Genomic DNA, 13,396 nt, shown 5'->3' with positions numbered 1-13,396 from the left:
TATGCTGCCATTCAACATTTGCTGTACGAGATAATTTCTTATCGTCACCAAGCCCGAAAGACCACGAAACAAGGCAAAGAATTGACAAAAATGACAAAATGGTACTGCGTCGCAAGCACGCGTGAACCTTCTGAGTGCCCAATTTTTCTGACAGAGCTATAATAAAGAATCGCATTTCCACGCAGTGAGTAATGTGTACAAAAGGAGCGGTGTGCCGCCGTGCGAGGTATTTGGTCGAACAGCTTAAGGAATGAACTTTTGTTTCCTTGTGGGGCCTCCAACATTTGAGCACTTCGAACTGAAATGTGTTCGCCTGTAATTCACTGCAGTATTTTACAAAACAGCGTGACCAGAATACCAGAATACACGCTGATGCTCGAGCGACGGATGTTAATGGAGGCAGTCTCAATTCCCGACTACTTCGCGTTCGAGAATGTTCCGTGCATATGTCATGGGTAGAGTTCTATTGAAATACTGAAAGCGGTGACGCCCCTTTCAACCTTCGTGATTTTCTCTGGTTTCCGGAAAAAAACATTCCCAGATACCCCCAAATATGAAAAGACTCGAAAGTGAAAGCCTATGACATCTCTTGCACGTCTCAATCCGCATTAATTCACGCTTACTTGTCTTAATCTACTATAATGCATCCAATTAATGGGTTGACTTCAATCGGGGTTTATGGTTCGAGTAGTAGAAGACGACACATGAATATCTGAAATTCGAATCCTAGAAACTCTTGGGTCGAGGCTCGACTCCTACCAATAATAAGTGCGGGCTCTCGACGTGACAGAACCACGATATAGAGAGAGAAATAAATTTTATTATATAGATATGACATAGAGCTCCACCAAAGTAACGTCTTGGGAATGTTTGCTCATTCGGGGTTCTTTAACGTCCACTCAGTATACTAGTTTCAAGTATCTCTCCTCTATCGAAATACGGCATGCGCGACTAGACTTGAAGATGCGTCTTTCGGGTCAGCAGCCGAGCATCGAAACCACTGCACCACCGCAGCGGCCTTAATAAAGGATTTATCCTTAATAAACCGAGTTTGTTTTCACCCTTCTTCCTCGGCTCTTTTCTGCAGCTGTTGGACGTTTGGTGGTTTCATGCATGTTCATAGACACATGATATTTGGAGCGAGTATTACTACGTGCGTTAGTTCGGCGTATGAGAGCGCAAAAGGCAACACTGCTGGCTGAGCTTATTGATTGCCTAACTCGACATTCAAAATGTGATCACGCCGCGGATCGCCTAGGAGTAACGTGCACTATGTGCAGCACGCCGAAACCCGCAAATGATGTGCTGTGGTCACATTAGCGCTCGGCTTTTTTCATTGTCTTCACAGCGACTACAGAAGTGACAGCTTGCACCGTCCGCCACGTTTCGAGATGCGCGCCGTTGGAACGAGCGAAAGGACAGGCTGCCGGGTGATATGGGACGAGCGTGCGCAGTACGCGCTCCCGGACAGAGCCGTGCAACCGCCAGAAGGCGCAGCGACGCGCCTCGGCACGCGCTCCCGTGGTCTCTAAAATTATGCACTCGACTGTACTAACAACTGAATTTTATTTCTGTGCGCGGGGCTAAATACATAACTAAAAACGCAGAGAGACCAACACACCAACAGATACACAGCATTGACTTGCGTCGCATGTTGTTTTCACGAACTGATATTAGCGGCCATATAGATCTGCCATTTTTTTTCTTGTCAGACCCAGCAACGTGACACTGATGCACGTGGTTCCCACCTTCTCGACCTCGATGGCGTCCTTGTTGTCGCGTTTAAGCTAGTTTCCGCCTTTTCCTAAAACGGATACTTGCCCAAGATACGCCTGGCATGCGCAGTCCCTGCAGTGAGCAGCCAGATGGCCTATGGAGGAATATTCAGCTGGCCGAAATTTCATCCAGTGATCCCTTCCGCCGGTGCGTGTTTCCATATCCTAAAAAGCGCAGTAGCGGAACTTCCGGTCGTCGTCACATGCGGGAGAGTCACGTGGCCTGAGAAGAAAAGCCATTTATGATGTCACACCACTGCCAAAGTTTGAATGAAGGTTCTGCCTGACTTTGCATAAGTATCACTATTTTGACAGTGTCAGTGGGTTGGCCCATGTCACGGGGTGGCCAGTCACCTGCGCCGTGCCGCTTCGCGGTTCTCGCTATTTTGCCAGTGTCTCTGCTACCAGAACCAGAGTCGACAGCGACGTGCCGCTCTACCAATGACGTCACGCGTGACGTTTCTGATCGGGTCATGTGACACCTGCACCTGACGGCGACTGGAAGTTCCGTTACTGCGCTCTTTGGGATTTGGAAACTCGCTCCGCCGGTGCGGCAGATGGACGGTGTGCCTGCGGTAGCGTCACGCAGTTTGCAGTCAGAAAGATGTATATTATAACGTAGGAACGTTTTGTGAATACGAGCGCAGTTACATTCGGTCCCGCTATCTCGAATGCGCGACTGCTAGTCCGATTCGAGCGTGACGGAAAAGAGGAAAGAGAAAAGCGAGGCTCGATTTTGTTCTCGCTCGTTGAAAAAGAATGTCGCAGCAACAAGAAAGCTAGACAAAAATAAAAAAAATCGCGAGATCGGAATTCCGTGTGGCGATTGCCGCCGTCATCCAACTTCGCGGCGCAAATGCTAATTCGATAGCTGCACTGTAGACGTGCCCAGCATACTCGCCGAAAGCGCTGCTCGCGTGCTGTCACGCTTCCCTGTGTATATGCTGCCAGACTGCCTTGCTATTGTCTGCGCGCCCTGACATGCGCGAGCTACTGAGAACGTGGGACAAGTTGAGAAATTTTGTGTCATGTGTGCGCGATGCCGGTACTCAATATCGTGAATTTTTCTGTGTGTGTGTTTCTTCTTCTGGCTTCTTCGCATCCCATCCCAAGTTTAGTTTGTCCTTGGTATCAGTCACCGACAATTTTTAGATTGTTTTTTTTTTTCCTTTTCAGGACGGTTCCATAGAGTTTGAAGAGTTCATCCGAGCGTTGTCGGTAACGTCAAGAGGAAACGTCGAAGAAAAGTTATTATGTAAGAAATGTACCCCCCCCCCTCCCTTTCTTTATTTTCCCATTTATAATGCAAATGCTCACTCAGTCTTGAAAGCTCCACTCAAGCGCTGTCACGCGAATTAACCGGACGGGATGTGTAATTAAGTGCAGCAGTCTAAATAAATGCAGTAAATATTTTCGGTTATGTAACTTCACTCCGTAACGCCGTCGGGGCCTGTGAGGGAATGAATGAAATAATGAACATCCTTATTGGCTTTCGCTGTACACAATTATTTTTTCTGATACAGTCTCTCCACTGCTATTCACTGCATGTTTGGAAGGAGCACTTAAACGGCTACATTTTGAAGAAATAGGAATAAAGATTAACGTAGAATATCTGAGGAATTTACGATTCGTAGACGGCATCATACTCTTCAGCAATGGGCTCATGCGCATACGGTAGAAAATTCTCAACTCATGACCGGCAACTTACCACTGTCACTAGAGTGGAAGGTGCAACCACTGTACTTTTCGAGTTTTAACATGTACGGGGTAGAAACCTGGAGGATAACAAAGAAATTCCAGAAGAAGTGAAAGACCATGCAGCGTGCAATGGAACAAAAAAAAATGAAAGGCGTAGCTCAAAGAGATAGGAAGATAGCGGTGTGGGTCAGAGTACAAGCATGGGTAGACGATGTCATAGTAGATATTACGAGGCAAAAGTGGACCTGGGCAGGTAACGTAAAGAAAAGTACAGACAATCGATCGTCAGTTACAGCGTCGAAATGGGCACCAAGAGACGGGAAGTGCGGTCGAGGGCGGCGAAGGGTTTGGTAGAAGGACGAAATTAGCAAATTTTCGGGGATCAAATGGAATCAGGTAGTGGAGGTCTGGGTGGGTTGGAGACCATTGAGAGAGGCCTTCGTCCAGCAGGGGACATAAGGCAGGCTGACGACGACGACGGCAAACATCATAAATATAATCAGGCCTGAAAAAACGCCTTCTAAACTTCTGAGTATAGATATTGACTCTCTCATTGTTGTTCGTTATGACGAGCCTGCTTGCAGAGATTTACCCAAGTAGAACGAGAGCATTCATTTTTCGAAACAAACGCAAGATTCCACTCAATTCAAAGGGGAAGTTGCATATTGCTGATGCTGTCAGTTCTGTACAAATGGTCGTATATTTTTCACCGTAAAGAAAGAGTATAACCAATGAACATTTTCAATAAACAGCGAAACAACTCATTTGTCAATGAGATAGTATTGAAGTTTACCTCACGCGACTTTCAAATGGAAGCCTTCCGAGTGATTAGCTCTGGCTTAGCTGGGAAAGTAAGCAATAAATGAGCGGTGCGGCTCTGTTCTCTCCTCGAGAGCATTTTTAGAGATTTTTGAACTGAAACTGCGACTTCCGCAGTGCAGCTCTACTGCACTGCGGGAAGTCGCAGAAAACATTCAGACTCTCTTATTCATCGCCGCAGTGGTCGCAGACTGCGGTGTTGGTATTCTACATATGGAACGCATAGGCGTTGGTAAATGCGGCGCCTAACCATAACCTGCACAAAAGGGGTAGCGTCTCCTTGACGAAGTCTTGATGGGAGTTTAAGGCTTAATATTGGGTCAGGGGGAAACAATCCGGTACCCCTGAAATGAGGTTTATTTTATTCAGATGCATGGAAGTGCTAGCATGCGGAGCTTCCTTGTAACGTTGGGCCTAGAAAGAGATATTCGTCGTTGCCGGTCTTCTCTCAGGGCTGAAAGGGCAGCTTGATCAACACGTTCATTGAGGCGAACCTCACAGTGGCTTGAAAGTCATCAAAAAGTAAGCCGATGCCCTTTTTGAATGAAGTGGTGCATCACCTCTGCAATCACACATAGAAGTCATTGTGCGCATGTTTAGTTAACGGGCAACAGACAGAAATGTTGTTTTTTTCGTTTGTGGCACCTGTCACATGGTCTGATGACTTTCCTACTTTACTTTTCTTTATGTGTGTTTCTGAACAAAAATTCAGTTGAGAATAAGCGCATGTCGTGTGCACTTCTTTCGTCCTTTGTCGTTTTTTTTTTTGTGAGCGCTGCGCAGTCCTAAATATGAATACATACCAACTAGCTCAGTTTTCCGTACTAAGTCAGTCTCAAATACCAGCTGTTCGTGCGGACCGCGCAGTGAGGCTCACAGTAGACACTGGAATGCCGCCTTATTATTACAAGAAATCGTCCATTAGTGCGTTAGTTCATAGTATCATTGAATTGTAGCAATGCACTGTTGCTTATTCCGCCTAGAGCCCTCCAATGATCCTTCTTTTATCGTGCTGATAATTTAGTAGGACACACTGCATGAACTAAGCAGCTCGAAATAGCAAAAGTAGCCTGAGCTCCTGTATCCATATAGCGCAGCGCGTATTCCGTTTTTATGGATACGCACAATACTCGGCTCTCTTGTTTCAAGTGTGAACGAACCATACACCGTATTGTAAGGGAGTTTTAGTATAGCGGAAAACAGCAAACGCAAGGATTTAGCGTTGCGTGCTCCAGACTGCGCATGCGCAGAACGTAAACGTAGCCCGAGCTCTGACGTACGTACGCTATTTCCGGAATATAGCGTTCAACGCTAACGCACGCAAAGGATTTCGTACGTAGGGCAAGATGGCGGCGCCCGTTGAAGCGAGACTTGTCCACTTCGAGTCTTTCGAGTCGTCGGCTTGCATTATTAAACTCATTCATTCGCAAATAATTATCGTATTTGATTTAGATTTGAGTAATTGCTGCTTCGCCAGCCGTATACTGCCGATAAAACAGCTCCGTTTTCGAGATACGCTGTCGATAAGCGGTACAGAAGGCTTAACAAGGTTTGTTTACAAGGTTCGCTCATATTTGCTGTAGCCGTGCAGAGATGGCGACGCTGTCTTCAGTCGCCTCTTTCCGAGATACGGTCAATACGGCACACTAGATGGCGTCGTATGTGCTTGCGATAGTGTTAGCGGCATTAGTGGCATGGAGGAAGGAATTTCCTTCCTCCATGGTTAGCGGGAATGCCTTCCGCTGTACTAAAAGACCACCAGTTGGCACGCAGCGCGTTCCGGTTTAGCGTTAGCGTTGATGCGCACGCTCACGCTAACGTAAGCGTTTTCCGCTATACTAAAACTCCCTATTAACACGCATGGTTCTTTAGTGTGTTACGTGTTCCAAGTGCAACATGAGATACATTTTTTGTGGAAAGTCAATTCATTCTTCGCACAATACGCTCACATATGTCGCGTGCGTTACACTGTTTTGCTATGTAACTGTAACTCTTATGCGCACTATGGAACATTCTATAGCAACCTATTCGACTGATAACTGAAACCTTCCTTAAGGTAAACACGTTCTTAACTGCCTTATTTTCTTATTGCGATATCAATTATAGGTACACACCAAGCGATAAGTTTATTCGTCGTCGCCGTAAGGTTCCGTATAGAACCTACTGCGCATAGTTTCACGTACCACGCACGGCACACACTAGTTCCGAACGAAACCGTACCGTGCCGTCTTCGCGTGCCGGGCGGGTAAGTGGATGAAGTTGAGGTAAGAGCGCCGTTATTATGGAAGATAGATAAGCGCCCGCGGGCGGTGGGGTGAGGGGTTGATCAGGCGCAGCGTAGGTACTCGACCGTAGCGCTGGTCAAGTGGTAGAGCGTACGCCTCCGAGGGAACTGCGTTTGATTGCAAGTGCCACCGGGCACGCACCAGCCAGAGCCGTATATTCCTTCGGAGAGTTCGGCGGAGGGGCGGAGCCAACAACCATCCAAATTTAGCGGCGGCGCTGTCCGCCAGCCATTTTGTGCCGCGGCACTGTAAGCTCGCGTTGGCGTGCGCCCGCAACGCTCCGTCTCTGGCGAACCCTTTCTTCAGCGAGTTAAGGGGCTGATATACTCCAGCGTAACGTCGACGCGCACGCACGCTCGGCACAGTGACGCTACGCTAACAAACGTGCAGCAAACGCGCGATGCGACTGACGCGCCCAGCGTCCGTCAACGCGCCCCGGCTGCAGCCGGTGCGAGATGCGACATGCTGCATTCCACGCCGGCGACGTTATCCAGACTGAACTGCGTCTGTGTCTCTACGTGAAGAAGGGACGCCAAGTGCGCTCAATTGCGCATGCGTCAAGGCGACGTAGTGCGTCGCGCAAGTGGGAGTATAGAGTGCTCTGTTTTCGCGTCAACGTAACGTGACAAACCTAGCGTCGCCAACTCCCGCCGCCGCGGCCTACTGCGCTGCAAGCCCCCATTGCGACGTCCGTGCAGGTCCACGATGTTCCACGCAGCCGACACGGGCACGAACAGCAGCAAAGACACACCAGGTCGCGGTCACAGAGGAAGCATAAATGCCGACAGCGACGTCACGGGTACAGCATCACGAGAAACCTCGGCACGAAATGGCGTCGGCGGCGCGGAAGCGCGCTGTTGCCAGACTGGCGGCGAGATCAAAAGAGCGCCGAACTCTCCCAAAGGGAATATACGGCTCTGGCACCAGCTATTCTAATGGAGGGAGAGGTACGCGAACTTTACGCTCGGTGGTGCGGGTATCTCGAGAACGTTGCCTCTGTTCCCCTCTCTTATACTGTCAACCTGCACCCCACGACGCTGCGCCGTACTCTGCTGGACTTTGCAGAAGGAGAGGAGAGATGTTTACTTCTGCAACCTGTAAGCGGTCTTTCCTAACCTAGCGGAAGGGGAGGAAATCAAGCGTGCCTGTTATAATAGGAGATGCAGGTGAAGCGTGCGTCTCCTCCTACAGTCAGGTAGCGGCGGGGCCGCTTCTTTGCGCTGCGACATTCATAAGAGCCGGCTCACGCTCTATCTCGCTACTAATCGGCGACGGTTCCGAAGGCTTACACTATCAGTCGAGATGGCTTGTCGCTTCGTGTGCTCTGTATCCGCGTGCCTAACGTTGCGGCTCGGTTATTCCGGAGAAGCGAGAGGCAACGTGACGTACCTCTTCACTTCTGTGCGCGCAATTGATCACGCAAGCGTTGTAAAAGCCAGTGTTAGCGGTCATCTAATGAAGTGTGTTCGCGTTTACCTGTGCGCGTATGACGCGATTATCGTTAATTTAATGGTAAACGAATGTTAGGCGTGATAAATCTGCGAACCTTACTTTGTATAGCGGTATAATGAATTGAAAACCGCAAGAAGTGCTTCGCCTTTCGGTGAAAACGGTGTCAGATGTTTTGTTTGTTTGTTTGTTTGTTTGCTTGTTTGTTTGTTTCTTTGTTTATCGTCTTATATAGATCTTAAATCCTGCAGGTGCAGTATAATACAAGTTTGACGCATTCTATATACAAAATGTTCTGAAATAGTGCCAATCGTTTAACGCACTCAGAGCCATAGAACGTGCAGCCAAAATACTTTAATAACAACCGGCTTATATAAGATTTAGCTCATTATGTTTATAAGGGGTTTAATAGCAACCAGCTTATGTAAGATTCAACTATTTGATACGAATCGCTAATGTTGGCTTGCGTTAAAGTTAGTTTGCCCGAGCTTCTAAACGATTACTCAGACCTTTTTGCCTGAAGTGAGCTACCGTTGTAGTGAAGCGAATTAAAACAAGAAAAGCATGATTAGCGCAGAAATAATTTGCTTTTTGTGGACGTGAGCTTACTTTCAGATTTAAACTACTGATTAAACGGACGGCCTCTGTGGATAAACGTGTGCAGTCTGCAAATGTCAATAGAAGCACTCGGGTATTCGTGCAAATAACGCGTGCGGGTAAAACAGTGAGCCATTGGTTGATCGAAGACTCACAACAGTCTAAAGAGTACAGCGCCTCTATATCTCAGGCGAATAGATCACCGTATATCTGGTGAGAGCGTGCAAGTGAGACGTTTCTAGCTTTTAATTGTACTTGGTATGCTATTGACGTGTTTCAGTCAAAATCGCGCTGATTTGCCGAAACACTTATTGGCTTGCAAACAAATTCTTTTCGAGCTTGTCGTGCTCTCCCTCACCGGCTGTCTCTCTTTACAGGGGCGTTCAAGCTGTATGACGTCGACAATGACGGCTTCATCACACGAGAGGAGATGTACAACATTGTAGATGCTATATACGAAATGCTGGTGAGTGGTGCAGTTATAGTGCTCGATGTACGCGACTGAGTCGACGTTTTACTTCATTTTTGTTGCTTGAATGAAATCGGTCGTTTGCATTATGCGCTAAGGTTTAATACCAGTGCTGAATTCGTCCTGTTCGTTCAACCCACTGCTCCGGAGGAGCAGTTGCACCCAACAAATGCCGAAACTATTTTTGTTCAGCGCATTGAAAGCCTCGCCTATGATGTTCCCTCACCGTGCGTTATCACCCGTTTGTTTTTGCGCACGGTCGGTAACCTTTTACGATATCCGTAAGTCTTTGATAGGCTGGCGTCGGCTATGAAGGACATCGGTAGAGTCGCACCACTTTGTTATCGCATAGTTTAGGGTAATTGGCTTTCCGTTCGACATTGATTCTGAAATACCACCTGTGAGAATTCCTTCATCCACTCTTCCTTCATTGACGCGGTAGCGTTAAAGAGCTCGTTACGCAGAAATTCCGGCGTCGGTGTCGCTGGTTATGAGAGAACGATGGGCGTTGTTCGGGAGCGAAAAATCGCGATGAATGCAAATAATAAAACTCATGGGTCCGAAGGGGAATCGAATCCAGACCTTCTGCATGGCAGCCGAGTATTCTACCACAGAGCCACGCCAGTGCCTGAAACTCTTTCTCAAAGACACACTTACGCGTCAGCGCATTTGTTGATCATTTTCTTCTTTCCTTTCCCTCCCCTCTCTCATCTTTCTACTCCCCTCTCCGACTCCCCCAGCGTAGGGTAGCCAACCGGGCATGTGTCTGGTTAACCTCCCTGCCTTCTCTCTTGTTTTCTTTCTTCCTTCGCAAAAACACCCTATACTACAGCGGCATGTAATGCGAGGCGTCGCGCTGCGTGAGAGAACGTTGCGTGGCAGAATAGTAGAATCGCACCAGGCGTCACACCATGTCTATTTCTCAATGAGTGGGTGGTTTGAAAGCCCACCCATGACAAATCATTCAGGGATAATTAAGCATCATCAGTAGCAGCATCAACAACGTGTGCAGCTGCGCGGGTGCGCGCGTTGCCTTAGGGACGCGTAGTGGGTATTTCGGCAATTCATTGCTATTAAAGCAGCAAATAAATTGGTTACGATGCGTATACGGGGGGAAAGAAGACTGGTGCGAGTAGATTGGCATTCCAAGATTGTCTGCTCCGAGAGTGGCCTGTCGTCAAGGCGGTCCAACACGGTCCCAAACGCTGCAGCTTGGACAGCGGAAAAGGACTGATAGATTCCTTTATTCCGCAGTAATCATAAGCAGGAATGAAAGATATCTTGAAAGCGACACCTAGCCACATTCGGTAGTGTATTGTCGTCTCAGATCAGAAAAATCCATTTGGAGGACCAAGTCGAAGAGGTGGGTCCAGTCGATGCAGACGCGTGGAAGGGTGAAAGATGCAGGCGATTTTTGGGCTGCGTACTCTGTTATGTCATCGTACCTGAACTCCAAAGTAAGCATGTAACGCTATTTGACCGTATCTACTTGTGAAATGCAGTCGAAGTAGTCAGGAGTAAACATATATACGGTGTCGTTCAGAGAGAGAGAGGGAGAGAGAAAACTAAACAAATATTGAGCATTTCTTCGCGTGCTCAAAAGATAGAGATCAATGGTATAAAAGCAATCTGCTAGAACAGATAAGCTTCTTTGCCTGTGTGATTCGGCAGTGAGTGTGGTTGGCTTGGCATTCTACTAAAGTTATTGCTCAAGACAACGGCAGGACCAGACTGGAAGGAGAATAAAAGCACAAGGCACCGAGCGCAAGCTATCGACTGTTCATTCATCAGCAAAAAAGCGTGAAAAACTTACGTCCCTCGCATGCGCAAGGCTGCTCTCCCAAGTCTATACGAACGCCCTCCGTTGCCCTAGTCAGAGACAATAGAGGGCTGTCATGCCAACAATATCTCTTTGAGATGATCGCCGCCGGGTGCGGGAGAGCATATGCGCGCACAATGCAGTTTCCTTTAGGCTAAAGACGCAGAAGTGAAATGGTGGCCAGCCTTGGCTTTCTCATCGCTATTGTCCTATTCACATCGATAAATAACCACGGGTCAGCCGTGGTGGCTTAGCGATAAAGCTGTTGCACCGCTAAGTACTAGAGCGCGGGTTCAATTTCCGGCCACGGTGACGCATTTCGATCGGAGCGAAATGAAAAACCACCCCGTGTAACATATTTAGGTACACGTTAAGCAACCCCATACAATGAAAATTCGTCTAGAGTCCCCCACTATGGCGTGCCTTAGATTCATATATTGGTTTTGGCATGTAAAACTCAGATCTCAATTGCTTTTTTAAACGACCGCTGCATGATTCATAACGCGCAGTGTAAGAACGAAGTGAGGGTAGTGGCGAGGGGGTCGATGAAAATGGAGGCTACGGGAACGCGCTGATTTCGGAATATCGCTGAGCGTCTCAGTGAATTATCTTGGCTCTGTAGTGCGTTCTTATAAGGCCAAACACAGCGTGTTTCTTCATTTTGACACGTTTAATGCTCAAAAAAGCACTTGATCTTCAAGGTTTATCAGGGCGGCTGATAGGCGCGCTTTTGCCATATACCCCTGCACAGCATCTCTCGTTAAGTGTCATATCGACTTGCTGACTCACGATACTTTCGCGCTTACACAACGACTCAACAGTGTCACGCAATGTGCGTGGCTTTTGCTCTATTTGTACGATGATTATTATTCTTTCGCGGATTCCGCACTCCGAAAACTTTCGTGGGCAGGAGATGCGCATGTATTGAGCGCATAACGAATTGCGCCAACGCCGCGAATTTGAACCCTCCGCAGCGAGTCGAGCGCCCGCATAACACGTTATCTGTGTGATAATGAATTCGCGTTTATTTCTCACGCGTCCGCGTCTTCCGTACGGCGGTGGGCGTACTTTGCGGCGCATGGCGGTCTCCTGGGAAACGCCTTCCACCAACGCTTAGAGCTGCGCGTTGAACGAGTGAGCCCATTCCGCGACGAGTGGTGCGCATTCTTGGGGAATAAAGTTTCCCTTCATTTCCGCTTGCAAAGAACCCGCTTCGAAAGGAAACGCTTTAAGCGACGTGCTTCCGATCCGATTAACGGAAATCGGTCGCTCGCCTCCGCCGGCGGTGATGAACAGCCTCCGCCGTCGACAGCGGGTGTCTGGAATGCGAAGGAAGGCTCTCCTCTCGCGCGCCCCGCCTTCGGGCAAAAAACAAAAAACAAAAAAAAAACAAAAAAAGAGAGTGCGATGGAGTGTGGAAAGCAAGAAAAAGAAAGAAAGAAAGAAAGAAAGAAAGAAAGAAAGAAAGAAAGAAAGAAAGAAAGAAAGAAAGAAAGAAAGAAAGAAAGAAAGAAAGAAAGAAAGAAAGAAAGAAAGAAAGAAAGAAAGAGTCGAGAGCGTGTATCTCCTGTCGCGCGCATCGAACCGATGGGCCGTCATCAATTCTCGTCTAATCCGGGTGCCGGCGCCTTTCCCGCATAATTCAACGCTCCTCTCCTTGCGCTCTTGATCCGTTTCCTTTCACCTGTCGCCATACACGAACACTCCGGCCATCTTGTCTTTCGGTTACGCTTCTCTTCGTTTTTCTTTGCCTCTTGCTTTCGCCCTTTGTCGCCGTTCTGCCTGCTTTTATGTCGAACGGGGCCAAGGCCAAGTGTGTGTGGGGTTTCTTCCCGCGCCTCTCCTTTCTTTGCTCGCCGCCTTCTCGGTGTTCACTATGTATACCTGCCCTCCCTGGTGCTTTAACACGTCGTAAAGTGAAGCCGCTGCTTCATTTTCGTGCTCTCGCGACACTTCTAAACTTCTTGCACGGTCCGATGTAAGCAGTGTGGAGTGACTTTTCGAGAGTAGCACTTTTCTCCGCGTGGCGGCGCATTTCGCCCCATGAGAGTAGTGCGCCAAGACAAACTAAAATTGTTAGGCGAAGCGTTGCTGCATGCGAGGAGCATCACCCGGGGCGATGATTCCGGGAGCTCGAAGTGTTTCCCGGGCCTGACAGAAACCGGTGCCTCAAATAACGTTCCGTCATTCTGTCAAGCGAAACACGCACGTGCATTTATCCGCTCTAAGACGTCGCGCGAGTGCCTCAGGTTTCAGACTATAATGCATATATGAACGCTTTATTTAATTTTTTAACGAATGCGTACAGTATCTAAGAAACCTCCTAACGTATTGTTTTAGGGGCGAAGCTCCTTAAGGCGGCACCCGTTCGTCCCTCGTAGTCGTCGTGGTCGTAGTAGTGAGTAACAAGTCTTACGCTTTGACCTCCAAGGTGGTGCCGGTGGGAGATTTCTCCTGTGCGTTGTTGAACAATAAAAAATTCGCA

At 48.1% G+C, this 13,396-nt stretch overlaps 1 protein-coding gene across 1 annotated transcript in view; it reads left to right on the top strand.

Annotated features, from left to right (window-relative positions):
* LOC119400214 (frequenin-1) overlaps positions 1–13,396 on the top strand; it is a 271,350-nt gene that overhangs the window by 235,378 nt on the left and 22,576 nt on the right. Inside the window, exons 5-6 of the mRNA XM_037667220.2 lie at positions 2,952–3,030; positions 9,001–9,089. Of these exons, the coding sequence (XP_037523148.1) occupies positions 2,952–3,030; positions 9,001–9,089 (168 nt within the window). The remainder of the gene's footprint in view (positions 1–2,951; positions 3,031–9,000; positions 9,090–13,396) is intronic.

The sequence above is a fragment of the Rhipicephalus sanguineus genome, chromosome 1 (genome assembly GCF_013339695.2).
Source record: "Rhipicephalus sanguineus isolate Rsan-2018 chromosome 1, BIME_Rsan_1.4, whole genome shotgun sequence".
Classification (NCBI taxonomy): domain Eukaryota; kingdom Metazoa; phylum Arthropoda; class Arachnida; order Ixodida; family Ixodidae; genus Rhipicephalus; species Rhipicephalus sanguineus.
Note: the sequence above shows the minus strand (reverse complement) of the source record. Positions and strands in the feature narration are given on the sequence as shown.